The 27,875-nt window shown below is 37.0% G+C and overlaps 1 protein-coding gene across 1 annotated transcript in view; it reads right to left on the bottom strand.

Annotated features, from left to right (window-relative positions):
- Window positions 1-1,077: 1,077 nt before the first annotated feature.
- The window catches only part of RAB10 (RAB10, member RAS oncogene family), a 63,257-nt gene continuing 36,459 nt past the window's right edge, over window positions 1,078-27,875 (bottom strand). The window contains exons 2-6 of the mRNA XM_043917372.1: window positions 20,724-20,784; window positions 10,329-10,467; window positions 5,645-5,734; window positions 5,243-5,344; window positions 1,078-3,606 (exon numbers count right to left, since the gene is read on the bottom strand). Coding sequence (XP_043773307.1) covers window positions 3,523-3,606; window positions 5,243-5,344; window positions 5,645-5,734; window positions 10,329-10,467; window positions 20,724-20,784 — 476 coding nt within the window. The 3' untranslated portion in view covers window positions 1,078-3,522. The remainder of the gene's footprint in view (window positions 3,607-5,242; window positions 5,345-5,644; window positions 5,735-10,328; window positions 10,468-20,723; window positions 20,785-27,875) is intronic.

Genomic DNA, 27,875 nt, shown 5'->3' with positions numbered 1-27,875 from the left:
GTCTTAACTCAAATTCGAATAGCAACCTTGTATCTGACCTCTAGAATCCTTGTTCCTCTGCTTCCAGCCCATCCAAACTTGTTTTCCTCAAACACACTGCAGGGCTCACGGGGACTCCCCATCGCCTAACACATTGTCCAGTTGGATTTCTGGTTTCCCACACAAGCAAAGCGTGTTTCTAATTTGCTTGTGATCCTTTCTTACCCTCCCCTTAGCCCATTCATTCAATCCACGTATCTAAGAACCAACTCAAGTGCCTCCTCCTTCAAAAACTGTCCCAACTATTCTCACCAACTGAATCTGCTCTTCTATTAACACAGCACTGAAAACCACAACTATCTGGCTCTCATATACATTTGCCTGATTACTAGTTCCTTCTGCTTTCTAAACTACAAGGTAAACCTAACAGCAGAGGCTATTGTGTCCTTTCCCTATTCCAATCTCAAAGGCACAATCATAGGCCCCACCTTAAGACATAAAATTCTGTGTTGATTAGATGTAAACAGGGAAGCATTTAAAATCACTCTAGGTGATCCTTCCAAAACTGCAGTTACAAGAAAACCTCTGCTATGTCCTTCCAGCAGAGATAATCTTGTCAACAAATGTATACCTTTATTTATTGACTAATAAGGCCTCGATACAGGATCAAACATTTCTTTCACCAATACTACATATAAAAAAAGCCAAAGTTGTTTCTTATGGTTCACCAAAAAAGTGGGAAACACTTTACATGTTTCAGGTAAGAGGACAGTCATTGCTAAAACAAGAATTTCTCCTCAGCATGGTAGCCTTACCTTGGTGCCCCTGAGTAATCAGCTGACTTCAGTTGTAGTTGGCACATTCTAGTAATGTTGGCTGGCAAGTGACTAAAATTGTGTGTTCTCTCGACGCCAGCATGATTCTGCTTTTAAAATCCAGTTTCTTCCAACAATAGCTCTTAAAATTGCCTTCCCATCTTTCCCTAGTTGAGAAGTTACCCCCTCTATTTCTGTTCCTCTAATACCCAGTTTGCTATTGCACTATTTTCAGAAGGAATCTTCTTAGACTCCATAAATAAATGAAAACCAAGTCACGCAGTTGGAAATCAAGTTTTGTTTTTATATGAACAGAAGTAGACCATCTAGAAATATTTCAGTTTATTTAAATTGTTAAGTAGAATATGAAACCGAATTTGTAGCTAGTACCAGAGAATGGACTTAACTGTTTGGTGTTTAATGAGAACAGCTTCTACACAGGATCCCGAGAGACTTACAGAAAAAGGGGCAAAGCCCTATTATTAAGCAAATAAAACTCAGGTTTCAAACAGGTTATACAAAAATTGATTTATACTCCATTTCCCTTTTTTTTTTTGATATTTAGAAAGTGCAGATTTAACAAAAGGTAGCCATATCCTTTCTATGTACAATGCCGATTATAATTTATTGCAAACAACAAAACTGTCAGTCTGTTACCCAAAAATCCCAGTGTTTAGCTCTCAAACCTTAAGTCACTGAATTGAGTAAGGATTAAAGAGGGTTAAAAGTAAAAAAGCTACTGCCACATTCCAGATAAAGGAAAACAACAAACACATTAAAAATTAATCTAACAATAGGTTTAACCTAAAACTTTTGAGAAGCTTAACATCATTTCATTATTATTTTTAGTGGAAAATTAGAGATTATTTGGCAATGCTGCTTTTACTAGTAGTAAACAATGATAAAGTCAAGTGAGGGGAAAACCTAACAACAACCACCAGTGAGGCATATAAAATCACTTTTAGGGCACTATCTGAAAATTCATGGGTGTTCATAGCAGATATGTGCCTATGTTGTTTACGTGGGCCAAAAGGTCATTAAAATGCTATCCACGACACAGAAAGACTTTTCAATGGAAGCTGCTGTCCTAAACTCAGCCTCTGCTAGAAATGAATCATGCTATTCACAATTATTTCAACAAAGGTATCATCTTAGGATGCTAGCAGCATAGCAAACTTAACTTACCCTACTCTAATGATAAGCAGTGAAGCCAAACTAGAAAAATGAAGGGGAAAAAATGGCAGGGCGAGAGCGAGCCTAGAGTTTCTTATCTTTACATGAAAAGCCTTTGTTGTTCTTTTTTTCAAATCCAGGGTAATACAAGTTTTCCAAAGTGATGTGAAGACAGGACTTAAAGTCAGTAACAGCCTCAAGTACTTCTAAATCTTAAGGTAAAGACAACTTAACACTGAAAAAGTGTTCTTTGTAGGCCAAATCTCAATATATTTGGCAAACATGTTAATAAATTTCACTCCTCCTTCCCACCTTTTTAAAACAACTTTGACTGGGCTACCAAACTGCTAGAGGAGTTGCCAAAATGGAGACTATTCAAATTTAGGTTAAGATATTTATTCTAGGAAAGTGAATAGGCTATACACTTAGTTAGAAAGACAAACCACAACACCCTCCAAACACTAGTGCATGCAATTAACTCTTCCATTTCATAAACTCAATGGAGAGAGACAGGAAGGGGAACAAAGGGGGAAAGAGAAGAGCAACGTGAAGTCAACAGCAAATGAAGGAATCCGGGACAGAAGCTTTAGGGGAGTGAGAAAATGAGGTGAAGACACGGTTAACTGACATTTGATAGTAGGCAGTTAGGATTTATCTTTCAGTTTACTTAGCAAGTTAAATCAGTGCTTTATGTTAAACTCCACAAACCCACTAGTTTACCCCTTTCATTTTTAAATAACTCATACCACAGGGTGGTGGGGAAGAAGCAAATAAAGCAGCATGCAGGAAGAGACACAAGGAAAAAGTGGCCAAGGAAAAGAACTGGTGGCAGGAATAGTTTTAAATATCAAGGCCACTTAAAATGAGACTCAGCAAACCAAAGCTATCATTTCTGTATTATCCTTTGTCCTCAATTAACTACTTTGAAAATTACAGCCAAGCAAACCACAAACATTTTAATGTTTTATGTTTCGATGATATGTCTCCTGCACATGCTTCCACCAAAACAAAAAAAAAGGAAAAACCAAATAAGTTCCTTTCCACATAAGGCACAGGACAAAATTAACCCCATTTACATATTAAAGGCGAAAATGAGTGTTTTCCTGGCTTTTTTCTTTTGCTATCACATGTCTATAGATTATAGGGACTCAAGCACATTATCCATGACAGAAAATTCCACTGTTGTACAAAATAAAATTGTTAATTCTAACTTTTATTCTTATACAATTTGCAGAATAGAATTGAAATGATTGCTATAGGTTTTAATGTTGATAAGAATTGGACTATAATACAACTGAAATGCAGTGGTGAGCTGAGCAAGTACATTTAAAAATGAACTCACGGACATGATTCTTCTATACATTTTTTGTTTGAGGAAAATTATAAAGTCAGCAAGCAGTCACAGATGAAACAACAAATAAAACAGGTGGACTAGAGAGTTAAGATGAGGAACGAAAATATCTGTTTAAGAGTTAAAAATGGGACAGAGTGGTTTATTTTGCAGCAAGAAGAGAAAACAGGGTGGTGGATGGCAACTGATGGAACAGCAGAGCGCTCAGCAACATTTGCTCTTCCAGCCTGTCACACCTCCTCCACTGCTGATATCTACGTTTTCACTGTTGGGCTCTTTTACAGGGGTCTGCAACAAACACACAAGGAGAGCAACCCGTGAAAAAACACTGCCATGGATACACCAAGATTCAACAGAAATATTCCCATAAATGTTAATTTATGTAACAAAATGCAATTACAGTCATATGAGATACGTTTTCTCCTCCACGCAAAGGAAAGAAATGGAAGCTTCATTTTGTCGTCTTCTTCCAATTGTGAAATGTCCACAGGCCTCCTGGCTTCCCTTTGTAGAACTTCTGAAATCTCCTCCGCCCTACCTCTTGTGATGAGTGGTATGTTACCTCTTAGATCTGAGCCCTGAGTACTTAGTACTTACAAAAAAAACCCCCATGCATATGCATATTTCATGCATATACTGAAACTAATGCTGTATCATGTCCAACTTCAGAGAAGTGAAATAGCCCTTTTCTGTTTCGTTTTACTTGCCTTTTGAGACTGGAGCTTGTATTACCATAGCACTGTTTTAAAAAGGCAATTTTATGATGATACACTACTAACATTCAATGAAGGAAATATGGTGGGGCAGAATGCAAAGTTGAATAATTCATGTTAAAGGCTGATACAGGAAAAGATCAAAATAAGAGACCCCAAAATTTTAACAACAGCAACCCATAGGTGGTGGGTTTATGAATGATTTTATTTGGGGTGGGGGCAGATATTGATATTTCAAGTATAAAAACAGAAAGGTTACCAGAAGCAATTAAATTTTCTCCTTTTCTCCTATATAGTTTGCTTCTCCTTCAGGATTGTATCAGATTTTCTCTATTTTATGTGCATTTAAATATACCGGAAGACTAATAGAGTGTCCAGGGCTCAAATCTGTGTATTTTATCTAGTCATTTGAGGGAAAACATGAATATCTGATTTCCCAATTTTGCTACAAGTTATTTGTACTGGCAACTTCTGCAATTCACAAATTAAACCCAGAAACTAACCGTGAGGTAAAATGAATTCCCTGAGATCAATTTTCAGCATTTTCTTTTTAAACTCACACGTTTAAATGATTGGGTAAATGAAATTTGGGTATCAGTTCAGTTCAGTTCACTCACTCAGTCGTGTCTGACTCTTTGCAACCCCAAGGACTGCAGCATGCCAGGCTTCCCCTGTTCATCAGCAAGTCCCAGAGCTTGCTCAAACTCATGTCCATCAAGTCAGTGATGCCACCCAAGCATCTCATCCTCTGTTGTCCCCTTCTCCTCCTGCTTTTAATTTGGGTACAGACTTACTCCACTCAGTATATAGCATATACATCCCCTTCACTGGCACATCTGAGAAATGACTACATAAAAGAATAGGGATTCTGTAGCAATTAAGTACAGAATAAATTCACCTCTTGAATTTTTAAAAATTATTAATGGGAAGGCAAAAGTTATATAGGAGAAATTAATCAAAAAGAGCCACAACACCATGGACCAAACAAAAAGCTGGAAAAAGGAGTATGAAATTGGGAACTAAAGACTGAGATTTCTACATAGCTCTCTGCTCCTTTCTTCTCTCTGGAGGATTAGATACCGGTGATGGGTAAATGTACCACCCAAATTCAATTTTTGTATGTAAATCTAGTACTTTAGAAAACAAGAAAATGTTCAACTGTTGACACCCGACACCTTAGCAGTAAAAAAACAGTAAAGAAAGAAATTTACCTTTCGAAGGATATCTTCAGCTAATGTGAGAAATGCCTTTTCGATGTTTATATTTGCTTTTGCACTAGTCTCAAAAAATCTAATACCATGCTCTCTTGCAATCTAAAAAAGAAGCAAAATATCACAGAATTATCAAGTATAGGTTACCAACTGATGACTTCAGCTTCCTAAAGGAAACAGTAATATTATTCCAAAGATAGCAGTCTCAACTAGGTTATCTAAAATGAACAGATTATTTTAAGGGTTCAAGCTCCTTAAAAAACAAATAGAAAATCCACTCAAATGATAAGCTATCATTTTCAACAGCATTTTTTTCAAGGATATGAATAGCATTCCATTACCTCTACTGTAAAAAAAATAGAACATCATCTTCACAAAGATGTCTCACTCAGAGCTTTTTACCTGTTCTCCTTTTCCTTTAGGTACAACTCTTTTATCGTCCATATCACATTTGTTTCCTAGTAACATCCTTTCCACATCTTCATTGGCATGCTAAAATGAAATAAAAGTTTAGTTCACACACTATCATAAAATTGTGGCTTAACAAAAATGACTTTATTTCTCTTACTTATGGTGTCATTTCTATAGTCTGAAAGTTTTAAAGCAGTGACCTCGTCGCTCAGTCATGTGACTCTTTGTGACCCCATGGACTGTAGCTTGCAGGGCTTCTGTCCATGGAATTCTCCAGGCAAGGATACTGGAGTGGGCAGCTATTACCTTCTCCAAGAGATCTTCCTGACCCAGGGACTGAACCCAGGTCTCCCATATTTCAGGCAGATTCTTTACCATCTGAACCACCAGGAAAGCCCAGTGATTTCAAAACCACATGCTAAAAGACAACACAAATTCTTAAATTACCTAGAAAGATAAATACAATTTCTAAGACATATTCTTGGTCAAATTATTATTTTCCCCATAGGAGGCTATCTACTTTCTAGAAACATTCTCAACAACAGAGGACATGTACAAAATATGCAAAAGAGGACATATGGAACTTCTTATACAGAATGTAAATCCAGGCTGGATCATGACTTCAGATAATGTGTATATGACCCTATAAGAAGCCTTAATTAAAAATTCTATAGAGCTCTTAAAGTCTCAAAAAGTCACAATGCTAAGGGAGTCCATGCAGAGAGATCAGATAAAAACAAATGTTGCTCCACTGAAATCCTAATGACACCTTTTGCACAAATAAAAAATCCATCCTAAAATTCAAGTGGAATTTCAAGGGATCCCAAACAGACAAAACAATCCTGAAAAGTAGTATAAAGTTGCAAGATTCATACTTATTTCCTTATTTCAAACCTTACTACAAAGCTGCAGTAATCACAACAGTATGCTCCTGGTATAACAGACATGGGCAAAGGAACACAACAGGGAGACCAGAAATGAACTCTTGTGTACACCATCAAATGATTTTCAACAAGAATGCCAAGATCATTCAATGGGGGAAAAGACAGTCTTCTCAAGAAATAGTGTTAGAAATACCACATATCAACATGTAAAAGAATGAAATTGGATCTTTAACTTATATGCAAAAATGAACTAAAAAATCGATCCAAGATCTAAAACTATTGAACTCTTAGAAGAAAACATAGGGGAAATTTTTTTATGACCTTGGATTTGGCAGTGATTTCTCAGATATGACACCAAAAGCATAGGCAACAAAAGAGAAAAAATAACTTGTACTTCATCAAAATTAAAAACTGTTTGTGTTCAAAGCACACAATTCTGTGGCTACAGGGATACTCAGGGAAAGGTACATTAGGCCAGAGATGAACGATGTGAGGTATTTTGCACATCCCATGGGTTGCCTTGTCATTCCGCTGATAGTGACACTGAGACTGGGTAGTTAAGTGTCAAAATAGGAGTAAATTGTAGGACATCTACCTGATGTCACAGAATTGGAAAATTAGTTGTTGGAACAACAATGCATAATCTCTCTATATAAATTGCTCTTACTACACATACTACTTGGCTCAACTATGAAATAAAGGCTTTTGTTGTTGTTGAGCAGTCACCCAGTTGTGTCCGTCTCTCTGCAACCCATGGACTGCAGCATGCCAGGCCTCCCTGTCCCTCACCATCCTCCAGAGTTTGCCCAAGTTCATGCTCATTGCATCAGTGATGCCGTCCAGCCATCTCATCCTCTGATGCCCTCTTCTCCTTCTGCCCTCGATCTTTCCCAGCATTAGGGACTTTTCCAATGAGTTGTCTGTTCACAACAGATGACCAAAATACTGGAGCTTCAGCTTCAGCATCATCCCTTCCAGTGAATATTCAGGGCTGATCTCCCTTAAGACTGAATGGTTTGATCTCCTTGCTCTCCAAGGGACTTTCAGGAGTCTTCTCCAGTACCACAGTTCGAAGGCATCAATTCTTTGGCATTCTGCCTTCTTGAAGGTCCAGCTCTCATAACTGTAGTGACCACTGGGAAGACCATAGCCTTGACTATAAGGAACTTTGTCGGCAGAGTATATCTCTGCTTTTCAACACACTGTCTAGGTTACTCACTGCTTTTTTATCAAGAAGCAATTGCCTTCTGATTTCATAGCTGCAGTCATTGTCCACAAAAGAAACTTAAAAATGAAGGCTTTTGGAGAAGGAAATGGCAACCCACTCCAGTACTCTTGCCTAGAAAATCCCATGGACGGAGGAGCCTGGTATCCATGGGATCGCAAAGAGTCGGACATGACTGAACGACTTCACTTAAAAAAGAAAAAAAAGAAAAAAAAATAAATAAAAACAAGTACTTGTTAAAAAAAAAAAAAATGAAGGCTTTTTTTTGTTTCAAAATCTATGTCATTAATGGATTACTAAATATCAACAGACTTCTTGTAGCAATGGAAAAGGTGACTGAAATTGGGAAACTGACATCAGGAAAGGAGTACATCAAGATTGTATATTGTCATCCTGCTTACTTAACTTATATGCAGAGTACATCATGAGAAATGCTGAGCTGGATGAAGCACAAGCTGGAATCAAGACTGCCGAGAGAAATATCAATAACCTCAGATATGCAGATGACACCACCCTTATGGCAGAAAGCGTAGAAGAACTAAAGAGCCTCTTGATGAAAGTACAAGAGGAGAGTGAAAAAGATGGCTTAAAACTCAACATTCGGAAAACTAAGATCATGACATTCGGTCCCATCACTTCATGGCAAATAGATGGGGGAACAATGGAAACAGTGACAGACTTTATTTTGGGGGGCTTCAAAATCACTGCAGATGGTGACAGCAGCCATGAAATTAAAAGATACTTGCTCCTTGGAAGAAAAGTTATGACCAACCTAGATAGCATATTAAAAAGCAGAGACATTACTTTGCCAACAAAGGTCCATCTAGTAAAAGCTATGGTTTTTGCATTAGTATGTATGGATGTGAGAGTTGGACTATAAAGAAAGCTGAGTGCTCAAGAATTGATGCTTTTGAACTGTGGTGTTGGAGAAGACTCTTGAGAGTCCCTTGGACTGCAAGGAGATCCAGCCAGTCTACCCTAAAGGAAATCAGTCCTGAATATTCACTGGAAGGACTGATGCTGAAGCTGAAACTCCAATACTTTGGCCACCTGGTGCAAAGAACTGACTCACTAGGAAAGACCCTGATGGTGGGAAAGATTAAAGGTTGAAGACAAAAGATGTGATGGTTAGATGGCATCACCGACTATGGACATGAGTCTGAGTAAGCTCCGGAGTTGGTGATGGACAGGGAAGCCTGGTGTGTTGCAGTCCATGGGGTCGCAAAGAGTAGGACACGACTGAGTGACGAACTGAACCACTGTAGTATCATCACCTTGGGTTTAATATTGGATTAAAGATTTGGTCTTTATGTTTCCAGCCAAAACTTGCTTTATAGAGTTAGTCTTTTTTTTTTTTTCCCTTTTGCCATGATGGGATCTTAGCTCTCCAATCAGGGATGGAACCTGAGACCCCTGGAGTGGAAATGAGAAGTCCTAACCACTGGACTGCCAGGGATTTCCCAAGAGTTAGTCTTGACAGAATTCAAAGCATAGAACACAGCAAGAAGACATGAAAATAATTTCAACAAAAAGCTACCATGCTGTAGCACAGAAAACAAACATGCTTCAACATACAACTTTACTGTGTAAAAACTGATATCTTCCCTGAAGAAGGAAATGGCAACCCACTCCAGTATTCTTGCCTGTAAAATCTCATGGACAGAGGAGCCTGGAGGGTTATTGTCTATGGATTGCAAGTCGGACACAACTTAGCGACTAAACCACCACCACCACCAACACTGTTGTTACTAGGGAAGAGATCTGTGTCATATATGGAATAGTCTCATAACAATCTCCTGGGACGGTAACTGCATGGTTAAAAATTTTATTACCCCTCCATATGTGTGTGTGTGCAGACACACAATATATCATTTATATTACAAAAATAAATACAGATTAACATAAAAAACAACCAACAAACTGACATCTTCACATGAAATGATACAGCACTATTTTCTTGGTTAGGTTTTTATCTTATTAGTAGTCTGTATCTTTCAAAATGTCTAAAAGGGATATGGTACTTCCTTAACTTAAAAATACTTACTGACTTACTTATTTTTGGCTGCACCACATGTTTGTGGGATCTTCATTCCCTGACAAGGGATGAAATCTGAACCATGACAGTGAAAGTGCCAAGTCCTAACCCCTGGACCACCAGGCAATTTCCAAAAATACGTTTTAAAAATTACTACTGAAAATGTAATTCATTCATTCAAAATAAAATTCACCAAGAAAGAATTCACTTAGAGAAGTCTGTAAAAGCACTGGTAGCTTCCATCTGGGGCCATCTTATAAGATAGCTGTACAGAGTTTTTGGGTTAATTTGTTAATTGCCCTTGACGGGATTCAAAACAGATCTGCCGAAAATTTTAAGAAAAGGGTAGGCTAAAAATAACATTACCAAAAAAAAAAAAAAAAAAAATAACATTACCATGTAACAAGTGAAAATACTCAACAATAATGATAGCAAACACTATATCCTAAAGATCAACAGAAATATTTATTCTCCTTAACCAAGGACACAAATGTGTGTTTATGTAGAGTTTATACAATTTCTAAGTCTTACCTCATCTATGTTTCTAAGCCACTTGCTGATGTTTTCAAAGCTTTTACCATTGGTGATGTCATATACTAGCATGATACCCATTGCTCCTCTGTAGTAGGAGGTTGTAATGGTGTGAAATCGCTCCTGGCCTGCTGTATCCCTGAAATAAACAGCCAATAATTTGTATTGAGCATTTTGATATTACTATGTTCTAGCTGAAAGGCAGAACAGTAGACTAGTTTGGTAAAAATAGAGATTAAAATCCACTATGTGACACAAAACACAAGCAAACCACATTTAACTCTGAAATAGTAAACAAGGTTATTCATAAACATATACATATAAATACTGACTAGTCTAAGGAAATTAAAAACCTACCAGTACTGGATGAAAATCTGAACAGGAAAACAGTATAAAGTGACACACAAATTCTTAAAGTTATTTAAAAATGAATACCAGCCAAGTGTAAAATCTGTAGGAATTCTATTTATTTAGTGATCTAGTTCTATAATGTAATACAAAAGCATGTAGAATTTTTAGAACATTAAAGGAATACACCATATTAGAGCCATATTTATCTTTAGAATCATTTACAAAAATTGTATAGATAACCTCATTTATAAATAACAAGACAAAAACATGTAAATAGTAGTATTTTTCAATGCCTTCAAACCAAAGATTTAAGAAATTCCATTCCTGTAATTTCCCCCTCATTTGCATCACCAATTTCTTCTTTTTATGGATTATAATTAACATATATACATGCTTAGGTCTCCCCTATCTTTTCTTAAAAAAGCAAACTTCAAACAAACAAAAAAACCTCACTTCCAATTCCACACCCCTCCAACTAACACTGCATTTCTGTGTCCCTTCCCGGCAAACTTTTTTTTTAAAGTTTTGTTTTAATATAACTATAGCCTCACAGGATGTTTCAGAAAACAGTACAAAGAGGTCCTGTGTAGCCTTCATCCAGCTTTCCCAAATGGCAACATCTTACATCACAGTACAAATTGACATTGGCACAATCTATAGACCTTAGAGTTTACTTTTTTATACGTACTTGTGTATGCACATACATGTATTGTTCTCTGCAATTTTACGGCATATAGATTTGTGTAGTTACTACCACAAAGAAAGCAGGAAACTGTTCTATCACTCACTCCTCCACTTCCAACAGCCCCTATACCCTGGCTAATAGTTTGTTTTCTATTTTCTGTAATTTTGCCATTTCTAGAATGTCATATAAAACAATCTTCTTGGTTTTTTTTTTTTTTTAATGGAAAGAAAATTACAATGTTGCATTGGTTTGACTGCAACTTTTTCAAATGGTTATTTACTTTTTCCAGCATAATGCCCTTGAGATTTATCCAAGTTGTTGCATGTAACAGGAGTCTGTTTCATTTTATTACTGGGTAGTATTCCATTGTATGGAAGTATCACAATTTGTTTAATCACTTGCCCATGGAAGGACATTTGGGTTGTTCTAGTTTTGGGCTATTACAAATAAAGTTGATATGACTATTCATTTCTAAGTTCATAAGTTTTCATTTCTCTGGGATGAACATCCAGGAATATTACTGCTGAGTCAGATGATAAGGACAGGTTTAACTTTATAAGAAACTGCCAAACTTTTCTAAAGCAGCTGTGCTACTTTACATTCCCACTAGCAATGTAGGAGACCTAGTTTCTTTGCATCTTCTTCAGCATTTGGTGATCTCACTGTACTTTATTTTAGTTGTTCTAATAGGGCATGCAGTGATATCATCAATTTAATTTGTATTTCTCTATCCAACCAGTCAATTCTAAAGGAAATGAGTCCTGAACATTCACTGGAAGGACGGATGCTGAAGCTGAAACTCCAATACTTTGGCCACCTGATGCAAAAAACTGACTCATTGGAAAAGACACTGATGCTGGGAATGATTGAAGGTGGGAGGAGAAGGGGACAACAGAGAGTAAGATAGTCGGATGGCATCACCGACTCACTGGACATGAGACTGAGCAAGCTCTGGGAGTTGGTGATGGACAGGGAAGCCTGGCGTGCTACAGTCCAAGGGGTCGCAAAGAGTTGGACACGACTGAGCAACTGGACTGAACTGATGACTAATCGATGTTATACATTTTTTCATGTAATTATTTGTCATCCATATATCCTCTCCAGTAAAATGTCTGTCTGTGTCTTTTATATGTCTTCTAACTGGACGGTTTGCCTACTTCTTTCTTCTTTTTAAACTACTGAGTGTTGAGAGTTCTTTTTACATAAAGTCCTTTGTCAGGTATTTGATTTAGAATTATTTTCTCCAGGTCTTTAACTAGCGTTTTCATTCTTTTGAAAGGGTCTTTGGTAGACCAAACATTTTTAATTTTGTTGAAGTCCAATTTATTAATTTTTAAATCTTTATGGATTGTGGTTTATAGTGTTGTATCTACTCTTCACCTAATTTTAGTTCCCAAAGATTTTCTCCTATGTTTTCTTCTCAAAGTCTCATAGTTTTGCATTTAAACAGATGATATAGTTTCAATTAACTTTGGCATATATTATATATAATCTCAATTAAATGAAACATGCAGAATAGGAAAGTCTACAGAGATTAGTGGTTGCCCCAACTGAAGATGGTTTGGACAGGATGGGAAGAGGCTGCTAAAAGGTATGGGTTTCTTTCTAGAAGTATAAAAACGTTCTAAAATTGTGACAATGGTGAATATACCTTGGAAAGTTACTAAAAAACTAACTTTACATTTTAAATGGGTGAATTGTAAGGTATGTAAATTATTCTTCAAAGTCATCACAAAACAAGTGGAAAACATGACAGTTTAAAATACAAACTAAACATACCAATGACGATTCATTATAACCACAACCAATTCCAAAACCCTTGCCCTGAAGTTTACAAAGTGTTAACAGAATTTGCACTTTTCACCAGCCCCTCAAACTTTGAGGCACTCTTTTTCCCTGATAGCTTGAGCCGTGTTTTTTCATGTCCCCAAATTCACAAGCTTGGTCTCACCTGACAGCTTCTGTATTGGCTATGCTCACAAGGGCACACACATACATGGTTGACACCTCATCTTTGCATTTTAACCATCATTTTATCAGAGGTCTTCTCTGTCCTCCAATTTAAATAGTCTTCCAATATCTCTCCACTCCACCTCCTTACTTTACTTCACTTCTCTGCAAAGCACTTATTATAGATTTATTTACTGCTTCCCAGGACCTCTAAAAGGTAGGTCCCATCAGAGATTTGTCTTGTTCACTGTAGAATACACAGTATTTATAAAAAAAACTGCCCCGAAAATGTAATTTAATCAAAACAAATATCATTTAAGAAAACCATCAAATAGATATGCCATCAGTTCTTCTATGTTGTATCCTAGAATTAGGTTAGACTACTAAGAGACTACACACATAAGAATTTGTATTTATGTATTTATATACATTCTTACACCACAATTTTTTATCTCCATTACCTCAATAGTATGTCAAAACTACTTAGCTAAATTTAAATCAGTGGCATCTAGAGAGGAAATTTTATGTTATAATCCTGCTTAGTTATGAAACACTAATATAAAAGATACTGAAATATTAACGGCCCCTCCAAAAAGATAATCATTATTCAGGTTCAGAGTTTTTGTTTTGATTAATGGCATACTACTCCATCTGTTCTCTGATTTCTGTCTCTTCCATTTTCCAAAACTTCTTCCACCCTGTCTTCCTTCTTTTTTATATGCTCTCCTTGTCAAGTCTGTTAAATTATCCTTTTCCCAGATCCTAATACCAGCCCTAACAACTGTTAAGGCAATCAACAACTTATTTCAAACTAGATAGTCCCTGTCTCACTACCTCTTGGCTAATTGTGACCTTTTGCCCAGGGGAACAAATAGCCCCAGCTGCTAATTCACAGTCAAATTATTTTTAGGTTTACATACACACATACACCCAGGTCTAAAGACTGGTTGACTCCAATCACCAAAAGCAGGTGTTTCTTATCTGAAGAGCAATTATACATTGTGCATGTTCACATTATCTTTTATGTCCCATATTACAGGTTTTTTTAAGCCTGTTTTCAAAAATCACTCAGTTTTCCTCTCCTATTAAAATTTTTTTCTTCTCTGCCTATGTAGTATAATTATGTTTCTGAACTTATTCATTAATGGCAATAGAATTTCCCTTACATAAAATAATAGATGCACAGCTAAGAGACTGTTATAAAACCCTATTTTTTCCCACTGACACATAATGAAAGGAGTGATACATTCCTAGGAACGAAAATAGCATATTTCCTTAATAGTTTAGTCCCACACACAGGGTCAAGGAAGTTGTGTACTCTGGATGCTATTATGACAGTTATTCTTAGTACGGGCACTAACAGCACTAGAACAGCCCAGAGACAACATCAACCTGCTCAGCAAAGCAGAGACTTCAAATTTCATGACTTTATGCTTTTGGTAACATAATGAAGCTATTCCTTACTTTAAAAATTAAGATGCTAAATTTCTCACATTAAGGTTTTTTTTTGTTGTTGTTTTTTTTTTACATTAACTTTTTTTTTTTTTTTAATTTTTTTACCTATTTACGACTGTGCTGGGTCTTTATTGCTGTGCACCAGCTCTCTCTAGTTGTGGCTAGCGGGCACGACTCTCTAATTGTGGTGCACAGGCTTCTCATTGCAGTGGTTTCTCTTGTTGAGGTTCCCAGGCTCTAGACCACAGGCTCAACAGTTGTGGTGCATGGGCTTAGCTGCCCGAGGCATGTGAGATCTTCCCAGACAATGGATCGAACCCGTGTTCCCCACACTGGCAGGCGGATTCTTTACCACTGGTTCACCAGGGAAGTCCACACTGAGTTTTATTTTAACAAGACTTGGATTTCCTCACTAATACGCAACTTCTCTACACCCAAAACACCATGAGTTTAAATTATACTCATCTTCATCTTCCAAAAAGGGTCAAAAGTCAAACAAAGCCTGGTAACTGCTCTTGCAGAGATTACATTCCAGTGGGGGAAAGGAACAAGTAATATATATGATCCCAAATTGTGACAAATGCTAACAAGGTAAACAGGGTGGAATGATCAAGAATGATGTAAAGGGGAGGGAGGAAGGAATCTAGATAGTATAATCAGGGCAGTCCTCTCTCTAGATGTGATGCTGAAGGTTGAGTGAAAAGTGAAGTATGAGCAGAATCAGTCAGTCATTCAGTCAACAAATACGTATCCAGCATCTGCATCTGCCAGGCTCTGCTGTAGGGAGTGATCATACAGCCACAAACCAGACCGGTGGGACCCTACCTTCAAAAAGCTGATATTCTAGTGGGGAGGAATAAGAATGAACACATTTTTAAAATGTGGTAAATTTAGACACTAAAAATACTGTGACAAAGATAAACTAAGATAAGCGTGATCATGCCTAAAGCAGCGGCCACCAACCTTTTTCGGAACCAGGGACTGGTTTCATGGAAGACAATTTTTCCGTTGACTGGGGGTGAGGTGGAGTGGCATTGGTTTGGGGATGATTCTCATAAGGATCAGGGAACCTAGATCCCTCACATGTGCATTTCACAGTAGGGTCTGTGCTTCTATGAGAACCTAATGCCTTCACTGATCTGACAGGAGGCAGAGCTCAGGATGCTAGCGATGGGGAGCAGCTGTAAATACAGACGAAGTTTCCCTTGCTCAACCACCCACACTGATTCCTTCTTGCTGGGCAGCCCAGTTCCTAACAGGCCACAGACCGAGGTCAGGGGGGTTGGGGACCCCTAGCCTAAAGGACTGGGGTGGCTTTAGCTAATTATCAAGCAGGGCCTCTCTCAGAGGTAACAATGAACTGAGATTGAATTAGAGACAGCAGCATCACAAAGATCTGATGAAAAGCATTCCAAGCAGAAGGAACAGGTGAATTACAAGGGCCTGAAGACAGGAACATGTTTCTTGCCAACGGGAAAAAATGGTCACAGTGGCTGGAGCAGAACTGGTAAGAGATGAAGTCAAAAGGGGCTGTAGCCAGAACCTGGAATTTTAAAATTTATTTCTGTTGAAATGAGAAGCCTCTGGAATGGAGTGGTACTTCAGAATGCTTAGTCTAGTTAGTTGCGTGGGTTAAACGGGGATCTACAAGGTATGTACAAAGGCCAGAAAAAAGCTTGCTGTGTTCATGGAACTGAAAGCAGATCACCTGAGGGTAGAGACTATATACACAGGGAGCAAAAAATGAGGTCAGAACAACGGGCAGGGGCCTACTCTATAAACTGTGGAAAGGAACTTGGATGTGAAACTTCGGTTTTCATTCGAAATACAATGGAAAGTCAAAATGGCTATAAATAGAGGAAGGAATGACAACCATGATCATATTTATATTTGAAAAAGGTTACTAAGGCTATTACTTGGGAAAAGTACTAGAAAAAGGCAAAGGCGAAGTAAGGACTTATTAAAATATTAAAAGCCTACTGCAATGGTCCAAAGAAGTAATGGAGGACCAGGGATAGCAATGGGGACAGCAAACTGTATTTGGATTCCAGACATATTTTAGAGATAGGATCAGTAAGACTTGCTAACTTGAAAGCTGGGGTTAAGGGAACGGGAAGACTCAAAGATGACTTCCATGAATCTGACACTTCATGTAGGTAAATGGTTAATTCCTCTACAACATGATACTACTGGTTTCTGGTCACCGTGCTGATGCTAAAATGCGTTGCTGGTACAAGATATAGATGTTGACAGTGGCAAACATTTTTGACACCTCCCCTCCCTCAACAATGAACAAAAAGGGGAAAAAAAAAAAGAGAAAAGGCAGACTTGAAGTAACTCACTTTAACTGTTTCCCTAACTACTCTGGAAAATCTAGTTAGCCAAAGATACTTCAGTAGAAACTTTCTAGAGATCCAGGATTTAAAAAGCCACAGCTGCTTCTCTATCAGCCAAACAAGCTAATTTTAGGCCCACACACTTGTGCAGGACAGGTGAGACCCTTATGCAACAGTTAATCTTTCCAGATTCCTGGAAAGAAAGCAAGAAGTGAAGATCACTCAAGTAAGAAAAATAAGACACAGCTTTAGTAGCACAGTCTAAAGAGAGTTTCCAAAACAAGTATTCAATCATAGAACAATTTTTCATGCTGAAACAAGAACCTGAATATATTCATTCAAACTAAAGAGAGATAAAAATCACTGTGCTTTTTTTGTAGCACAGCATTTTGAAGCAAAGCATTTAAGTTGAGAATAGCCTTTTGAATTTTTAGAACCATTATAAATTATGAGTAATGGGGTTTTTCACACTAAAAGCCTTCTTGAAACACTGTGCATATCCCAGATCTTTTGACCTAGAGCTACAAGATTTTTTTCCCTCCCTGGAATATTAACAAGCACGTCAACTCAAGCAAAGAAATAAAATCAACTGGCATAATGCTAACCTCTTAAATTAAGCACAAATTTTAACCAGTCAACTCATTTCTGGTCTTTATAAGCAAATGGCAGTTCAAATTAAAAGCAGTCAGCTGTATACATGAAAATCTAAACTACAGCAAATTTTCCTTCCAAAGTGTTTGGAAGGAAACAGAGGTTCTATTAAAATTTTGTTAAAAATTAACTCTAAATTATAAATGTTATCACTTCTGTGCTATACTTGAGTCTTATAGAAACAGTAGTAATCTTTTCTATATTAATCTTGAAAGCTATACTGGAAGACTTACTATTTCAAAAAAGCATCTTCTGAGGAAGGCTCTTTTTAAAACCAAGTATTAGTTATATGTTACACTTCTAAAAGCTAGAGACTAAAATGATGAGGGGAGGGGAAAAAGTCACGAGTCAAGAAACAGAAGAGAAAATCTGTGGAGGACACAGTGTAGAGGAGAAACAGAACACATTTAGCAGGGCAAAGGTTTTATATACTGCATGAAGAAAAATATATACAGGTGTGTGCTTTTGTTACGTACACACTCACATATAGGTACATGTATACTGAGTCACAATGTAATATGTATCTTAACTATTGTCAAAAAGTTTGAAAACTATTAGCTTAAACACTAACTGTATAGAGGGGATACAGTTAAGAAGAGAGCCAATCAGTGTGGCAGAGCTTCGGAGAGGGCTTGAAAGACAAATGTTTTGCAGGGACATGGTCTGAATAAGACCTGAGGCTAAGAATAAAGAAGGATGGGAGGGACTGGTTGAAATTCAGAATACTAAATAACTGACATCTTTTCCCTTGAGATCATTTTAATTATAATGAAATTATATATGAGACATTTCATTTGCTGAGTTATTTCCTAGCTAAAGAAAAGAAAAGAAAAAAAAACAATGATCAAGTGGACCGGGCTTCAGAGAACTATTAAATTTAGGAAATGCTTTCTAATCTTTAAAAACATTTGTATTAAACTTGAAAGATGTTACAAAGATTGGACTTCTAATTACATGGTCAGGTAATGAAGACATCCTGGTTAGACATATACCACTTCTAATTATACCTAACTTTTGAAACTATCTCTTGGATTCTGAGACAATGTCCTCTCCTAATTCTAACTCTCTATTCTAACTATGACTTTGCAATTTCCTTTGTTAGCTTGTTCTTCTTTTCAAATATGTTACTACTTTTAGGGTTCTAAACTCATCATGGGAGATCCCCCAATAATAACACCTGATTTCTTGAATTATGCACTGGAGATTGCTCCAAGCGCTTTACATGGACCACTAATCCTCATAACCATTCCATGATAGATCCAATTACAGTAACTACCAAAGATAATCAACAAGTGAAGTTGCTCAGTCATGTCCGACTCTTTGCAACCCCATGGACTATAACCCACCAGGCTCCTCCCTCCATGGAATTTTCTAGGCAAGAGTACTGGAGTGGGTTGCCATTTCCTTCTCCAGGGGATCTTCCCGACCCAGGGATGGAACCTGGATCTCCCACATTGCAGACAGATGCTTTACCCTCTGAGCCACTAGGGAGGGAATCCCAATTACCAAAGATAACATGAGTTCAAATTTAACACAACTGTTGACTGGCAATGAAGCAAGAAAAATGACAAGTTACTGGAAAGAGTGACAAAATCAATCAACAAACTACTATTTAGAAGAGGCAGTACTGCAATTAAGAATGTCACTCTCAACCCTACGTTCAGAGCATGTAATGCCTCCCAGCTCTGCTATTAACATTCTGTAAGACCTTTATTTAAACTATTTTGAAATAGCTTTTCATTTAAAAAAAAAAAAAACCACAAAACTATTTTCTGAAACTATTTCAAAATGCCTCCATCTCTTTATCTATAAAATAGGAGTAATTCAAGAGAAAAGGAAGCACTGTAGCAGCTTTATGGAGAATAAAGTTGTTGTGATATATCTTAACAATGGAATACGACTTAGCAATAAAAAGTAATGAACTTACTGCTACACATAAAATCATTGATAGCTTTCAAAATAATTATGCTGAGTAAAGAAGCCAGACTCTTCCTTCTCAAAAAAAGACAAAGAAAAGTAACACATTATATGATTGCATTTGTATACAGTAGTAGAAAATGGAAACTGGTCTATAGTGACAGAAAGCAGAGAGTGGTTGCCTAGGAGCCAGGGATATGCAGGAGGGAGAGAGTACTAAGAAGTTTGAGGAAACTTGTGAGGTGATGGATATGTTGGTTATCTTGATTGTGGTGATGGTTTCACAGATTTAGACATATGTCAAAGCTTACCAAACTGTATACTTTAAATACGGGTGGTTTACTGTATACTAGTTATACCTCAATAAGGCTGCTGGGGATGGCAGGAATAATATACATCTCACAGGTCATTGTGAACACCTAATATTCACTGAAAAATACAGATATTATAATTTTTAAGTCTATATACATACTTACTTGATAGCAAGTAAGTATGATATATACTTACTTGATACATACTTGAGTGCAAATTTAAAGAATTTTTTTGTACTTCAATGGGTCAAACCCTTTACAAACTAATGAAAATGCTAAAGCCTATAAAAATTTATACACACTAAAGAAAATAAATATTTTAGCTTAAGACCCTCTAAACCGAAAAAAATATGATATTAATTTTTATATGGTGTTTCTGAGCCAAGTACTGTGCTAAAGGCATTACATAGATTACTTCATGTAATCCTTGTAACAATCTTTTAAGATAAGTGATATTATCTCCACTTTACATGTGAAGATATAAGGGCCTCACGGTAGTATGTAACTTACCCAAGCTCATACTGTAAGTGGAATAGGTAAAACACTCTAATCAGCTCTCATGGACTCCAAAGTCCAAGACAATTTTTTTTTTTAAAACATCACTGAAAGGTCACCTGACCACTGGCTTGGAAAGGGAAGTCTCCTAGAATTAAACAGTTGACAAGGAAGGATTTCACTGCCTAACCTTCAAGAAACTTGGCATTCTACCACATTAAGTAAGTAAATTAGAATCACTTACCATATCTGTAGCTTGATCTTCTTTCCTTGTAATTCAACTGTTTTGATCTTAAAGTCTATTCCTACAACACAGGAAGAAAAAAAAAAAGGTAAATTGTATCTATGGCTCTGAATGTGGCTATACTAAATTTAACTGGCATAAAAACACACTTCCAAAATGTTTGGTTCTGGAAATTTACTATGTATGCAATTTTGAGCAAAGTGCCCAATTTAAAACCTATGTAAGATAGGTTACAAGATAGAAAAGACAGAAAAGAAAGAATTATATAGCTTTTTTACAATTAGGAAATTGAAAGAAAATGTTAATATCTAATATTTTAATGCAAAAGAATAAAAAGATGTTTCCTTATTAGCAAAATATCATCGCCTTCACTAACTTACAGAAAAGAGTACTATCAGGGATAAACAGGGTCATTTCATAATGATTAACATGTCAATGAATTAGAAGGCATAAAAAATATTACATGTTTATGCATCTAGTAACACAGAGTTTCAAAGTACATGATGCAAAAGTATTATAGATCCCCAAGGACCTGTCTCGCTCTTTTACCAACTAAATCTTCAGCTCGGCCCTTTCAATTTGTTTCTTAGACCCAATCAAAAGGAAAAAAGGGCCATCTGTCTGACATTTATAAACCTCAAACTATATCTACAGCCTGTTATTTTTGTTTTTCTGGGAATTACTGAAAAAACCATCCTAAAATGACCTGGTTGTCAATTCTGAACAAGACTGATCCAACTAACCCAATGAAATATAAACAAGCAAACAAAAAAGGAAACCTGGAGGAAACAGAGGCAATGCAGAGGATAAGATATAGTTCCTTTTATCTTCTCAGAACAAGACGGAAGGGAAGGAAGTGGGGAGGAAGGAACAGAAATCTGAACTAGAAAATTCCTGGAAATTAAAAAGGCAGAAATAATATATTCAACAGAAAGGCTGTAAGGGAAAAATGAGATCTCCCAGAAAATACAACAAAACACAAAGAATGGAATGTATGTGAGACACGACAAGGCAGAAGATCAAACCAGGAGGCTGACATCTAACGCAGAAAGTTCAAGAAAGGACTTCCCTGGTGGCTCAATGGTAAAGAATCCGCCTTCCGACGCAGGAGACACAGGTTCAATCCCTGACCCTGGAAGATCCCACATGCTTCAGAGCAACTAAGCTGGTGCAGTATAACTATTGAGTCTGTGCTCTAGAAAGAGCCGCAACTACTGAAGCCCAAGCCCCTTAGAGCCCATGCTCTACAACGAGACGCCACCACATAGAGAAGCCTGTGCACCACAACTAGAGAGTAGCCCTCACTCACCATTAACTAGAGAAAAGCTCGCACAGCAACAAAGACCCTATGCAATGACAGAATCAAAGAAACAGAATCAAAGAAATCTGAGACTGAAAGACTCACCAAGCGCCTAGTATAATGAATAAAATAATATCTATACCAAGTTATACCATCATGAAATTTCAGGGCTAAAGATAAATTTCAGGAATAATATATACAAAAGCTTGTAGAGAAACAAACTAGGCCATATTAAATAATCAAAAACAACAGCTCTGAGCAACTCAACAACACTAGAATCCAGAATATAAAAAGGTAAATAAAAAGTATTTTCAATCTATATCCAGTCAAAATCAAATGAGAGAGTAAAATAAAGGTATCTTCAGACATGAAAGATCTCAAAATATTAGCTCCCATGTATTTTCTAAAACAGTTACGAGGAGAGGTTGCTTTACCAAGAATAGGAAGAAAGAAATCCAGCAAAGAGAGTGATGGAGAGAATTCCCTGGAAGTTTGACGGTTAGGACTCGGTGCTTTCACTACCGTGGCCCAGGTTCAATCCCTGGTCTGGGAACTAAGTTACTGAAAGCTGCATAGCATGGCCAGAGGAAAAAAAAGATTGATGTAAAGGGCAGTTCAAATTGGCCAAGAGAAGCCACCAGTTCAGAAGAGAATGACGACAGAAAACAAGACAAAATGCAGAGAAAGGGTCCAAGAGATATGCCTCCTAAGATGGAAGGGATTGAAATGGTATGACTGAAATTTAAATGAAAAGAAGAATTCAGAGAGTCTGGTAATTCTGTTGCAGAGTTTGGGATAAAGTATGAATAGTCCCTTGAAATCTAAGCAAATGTAACAATGAAGGGACTGCAAGCTACAGTGAAAACAGAAAGCTGTCCAAGAAAGGAAATGCAATTATAGTACACCACTTGGCTTAGCAGTTAACGTGTGTTAAAACAGGGGGGAGGGGAGATCAGGATGGGGAACACATGTAAATCCATGGCTGATTCATGTCAATGTATGGCAAAAACCACTACAATACTGTAAAGTAATTAGCCACCAACTAATAAAAATAAATGGGAAAAAAAAAAGAAAAAAGAAAAGAATGAAAAAAAATGTGTTAGAACTATTTGAGAAGATAAAGGGAAAGGTGCCAACAATGTCTTGTATTATTAGAGCTCATTTCTCACATTCCATAACAACAAGAGAAAATTTCTCAAATTAGCTTTTTTTTTTTTTTTTAAAAAGTGCAATATGAGGTTGAATATCAAAAGAAAGACCAAAAAATGTTTGGGAAAGGCTAACAGACAAGTGAGCATGGAGCAAGGATTTATTGCTGCTGCTGTTGTCACCAGTCTTGAAGTACTATGTAACTTCTAAAACTCTGCAAGTATTTATTACATTAATAGAAATAAAAATTAGGTTAGCAGAGGAGGAAGTATGTTTACAAATGTTCTCTCTACTGTGCAAGCACTCCAATTTGATCACCGAATTTCTAGCACAGCACCAAGCCACCCCTACCGTCTCACTCCCTCCAGTCTTCTAATAGTCACTCTCAAACACAACTTTTACAACTGTGCACTTTTCTAATACCTTTGTCACCCACTTTCCACACCCCCAAACATAGGTTGGGAAAACCTACACTTGAAGACAAAGCAGAAAAGTTTTTGATACAATTTGATCAGAGCAGAATTGATAGCTCAGCTGCCAAGGGAAGCTAGGAAAACCTATCATCCTTTAAGATTTCGCCAGGAGGAATCAAGATTCTCCTGCAACACTATCATTTCTTAAATTACCACAGACTAGAACAGAATCATAGGGTTTGATTCAACCAGAGATTTGTCTCCAGGTTTTGCTTACGTAAAAACATACTAGAGTAAATCCTCGCTTTTTACAGATTCCTGGGATCCAGTTCAAATGGGTATTTCAACTTACCACAGTCTAGCTCATTTATCAATTTTCAGTTGCTCAGGAAAGTGAGAAACAGTATCAGCCAAAACATTTGCTTTAATGATGCTACAGAAGCACCATCCAATGGCAAGAAAAGTAACTGCAACTTCTAGTCACTATAGAGTAGTTCTCCAAAGTTTGGCTTCTGATGACACATCAATGGTAATTAACGCAAGCAGAAATAACCTATATAATAAACTCCAGACAACAAAAGTTTAACAACTTATAGCTAAATAATCAGTATCTGTGGTTTTTACAAGTGAAAATCAAGAGTTTTCATCACACCAGGAGAGGAAATAAGAACTGTACACCTGTAATCCTTTGAATGCAGCTTAGTCTGATACAAGATCAAGGCTAGTCATAACAGCACAAATTTTGAAAAGGCTACTTTCCAATATTCACATTAGCTTCTTTATCAGGATGCAAATATGAAAATGCAAAATGCAGAAAAGTTCCCTCTAAGATCCTTTAACAGTAATAGCTTAGTAAACACTTTGAAAATTCACAACACACTAGGTAGTTTTAAGCCCTTTGCATGGATATCTCATTAAATCATCAGAACAACTCTAGTCCATACTATTATTTCCATTCTACCAATGGAGAATAAAATCAAAACCAACAGCAGCAGCAAGAGAAAAATCAATTATCACTAATATTTACTGGATAATTATTAAGTATTCTAAGCATTTCACATGTAATATTTCATTTAATATTAACAAAAGTCCTGATAAAGTACTAACATGCCTATTTTTAAAAAATTTCATTTTGGCCATGTGACACAGCTTTCAGGATCTTAAGTTCCCCAACTGGGGATCGCACCTGGTCCCTGGCAGTAAGAGTCCTAACCACTAGACTACCAAGGAATGTCCCTAACATGCCTATTTTACAGCAAAGAAAACATAATAGTAATTTACTAAAGGTCACAGAATTAACAAATGGTAAAAACCAGGACTCAATTCCATGTCTGTTTGACTCTAGGCCATACACACTCTTAACCACTTTTCTATCGAGGTAAAATTCACGTAACACAAAATTTACCATTTTAAAGTGAATGATCCAGTATATTCACAATATTGTGCGACCAGAACCTCTATCCAGTTCTAAAACACTTTCATCATCTCAGAAAGAAACTCCATACCCATTAAGCAGTGGCTCTCCATTACCCAACCCCCCCACTCCCCTGGAAACCACCAGTCTGCATTCTGTCTCTATAGATTTTGGGTATTTCATATAAAAGAAAGCATGTAACGTGTGACCTTTTGTGTCCGGCTTCTTTCAGTTAGCATATTTCCAAGGTCCATCCACTTGTCACACGTATCAGTACCCCATTACTTTTTATGGCTGAATAATATTCCACCACAAGCATATAGATCATAAATTGCCTATCTACTCATCTGGTGATGGACATTTGACCATGTCCTCCTTTTTGGCCTTGGTAAAGAATACCCATGAATATGCATGTACATGTGTATATACCAGTACCTGTTTTGAATTCTTTGGGTTATACACAAGGAGTGGAATTTCTGAGTCATGTGGTAATTTTAGGTTTAACTTTCTGAGGAACCACTGTTTTCCACGGCAGCTGAACCATTTTACATTTCCACCAGCAATGTATGAGCATTCAATTTTTCTACATCCTAAAACTCAACATTCAAAAAACTAAGATCATGGCATCTGGTCTCATCACTTCATGGCAAACAGATGGTGGAAAAATGGAATCAGTGGCAATTTTATTTTCTTGGACTCCAAAATCACTGCAGATGGTGACTGCAGCCATGAAATTAAAAGACGCTTGCTCCTTTGAAGAAAAGTTATGACAAACCTAGACAGCATTTTAAAAAGCAGAGACATCACTTTGCTGACAAATGTCCATAGTCAAAGCTATGGTTTTTAAAGTAATTATGTATGGATGTGAGAGCTGAATCATAAAGGCTAAGCATCAAAAAATTGGCGTTTTTGAACTGTGTGCTACAGAAGACCCTTCAGGGTTTCTTGGACAGCAAGGAGATCAAAACCAGTCAATCTTAAAGAAAATAAAAAAAAAAAAAAAGAAAATCAACCCTGAATATTCATTGGAAGGACCGATGCTGAAGCTGAAGATCCAATCCTTTGGTCACCTCATGTGAAGAGCCAACTCACTAGAAAAGACTGATGCTGGGAAAGATTAAGGCAGGAGAAGGGGGAAACAGAGAAAGAGATGGTTGGATGGCACCACTGACTGAAGGGACATGAGTTTGAGCAAACTCGGGCAAACAGTGAAGGACAGGAAGCCTGGTGTGCTGCATGCAGTTCATGGGGTTGCAGAGTCGGACACAACTTAGTGAATGAACAACAATTTTTTAAAATGGTTATGCTAGCAATTTATAATACACATTTTTAACTTAGGACAGTCTACCTTCAAACAGTATTATACCACTTCTAGTATTAATACAGAAGTACACTTCCCCTTTCTCCTATTGTTGTTTAGTTGCTAAGTCGTGTCTGACTCTTTTGCAACCCCATGAACTGTAGCCCACCAGGCTCCCCTGTCCATGGGACTTCCCAGGCAATAATACTGGAGTGGACTGCCATTTTTCTCCATATCTTCCTGACCCAGGGATTGAACACACATCTCCTGCATTGCAGGCAGAGTCTTTACCACTGAGCCACCAGAGAAGACCCTTTCTCCTATGACTGGGCTATTTAAAAAATGTTTCTCTTCTATGTGTTATGTTTCCACATTTCCCTAAATATGAATCCTACAAAACAAAAAATTTTTGCTTTAAATAGCCAACTGTCTTAAAAAGAAATTAAAATTTAAGAAAAAGGTATTGTATATTTCCCACATATTTTATCATTTCTTAATCTCATTCCTTTGTGTAGATGAATGATTTTCTTCAGGCTGAAAAACTTCCTCTAACATTTTTAATAGTTCAAGCCTGCTGAGAAGAAATCCTCTCAGCTTTTGTCTGGAAAGTGTCTTTATTTTGGCTTCATTTTTTTTAAGATTATTTTTGTTAGGACTGAATTCTAACTTGATAGTTTCTTCCTTTCAGGATTTTAAATAGGTAATTCTATTGTCTTCTGGCTTACTCTGTTTCTACAACTCTTTCCCCCAATTTTGGAAAACTGTAGATTTAAGAAACATTTTGAAATTATTTTACAAAAAAGTTACAACAATAGTTCAGAATTTACCTATACATTTCATGCAGCTTCTTCTAATGTTGACACTTACATAACCACAGTATATGAATCAAAAATAAGAAAATAACACTAGTGCAAAGCAATTAATATAACTACAGTTCTAATCCACCAGTCTGTTTTTTTTTTTAACTGATGTCATTGTATTCCAGGATCCAATCCAGGTTCCCACTCTAAATTTAGCTGTCATGTGTCCCTAGCCTCCTTCAATCTGTGACAGTTACTCAATCTTTTCTTTTCTTGTCTTTCATGACCTTGACACTTTTGAAGAATACTGGTCAGATTTTAGTAGCAGTCTCCCTCAATTTGGGTTTGAATGCTGTATCCTCATAATTGAGTAAAGTTTTACATTGTTCTTGATACAAATACCACAAAAACATGGCAGAGGTAATGTTCTGCCTTTCTTGGTTCATTATAGCAAGAGGTATATATTATGGATATCGTCTTTCTGTGACATTAACCTTAGTAACTTGGTGGGAGTGGTATCCACAAAGTCTCTCTCACTCTCAATTTACTGTTTTCCCCTTTGTAATCAGTAATTTCTTAGAGAAACTTTAACCAATGGTATCTTTGAAACTACGCCAATGTTTCTCATCCTACCTTCACCCACTGATTTTACCTTCTATCACTGGATTGCCTGTGACAATTATTACTGCAGTATTCGCTCACCAGTGATTTTGTTTCAGTCACTGTTTTATACTGACTAAATGGGATTCTTCACTTACAATTTGTCCCTTCTACAT

This window comes from Cervus elaphus, chromosome 11, assembly GCF_910594005.1.
Source record: "Cervus elaphus chromosome 11, mCerEla1.1, whole genome shotgun sequence".
NCBI lineage: Eukaryota > Metazoa > Chordata > Mammalia > Artiodactyla > Cervidae > Cervus > Cervus elaphus.
Note: the sequence above shows the minus strand (reverse complement) of the source record. Positions and strands in the feature narration are given on the sequence as shown.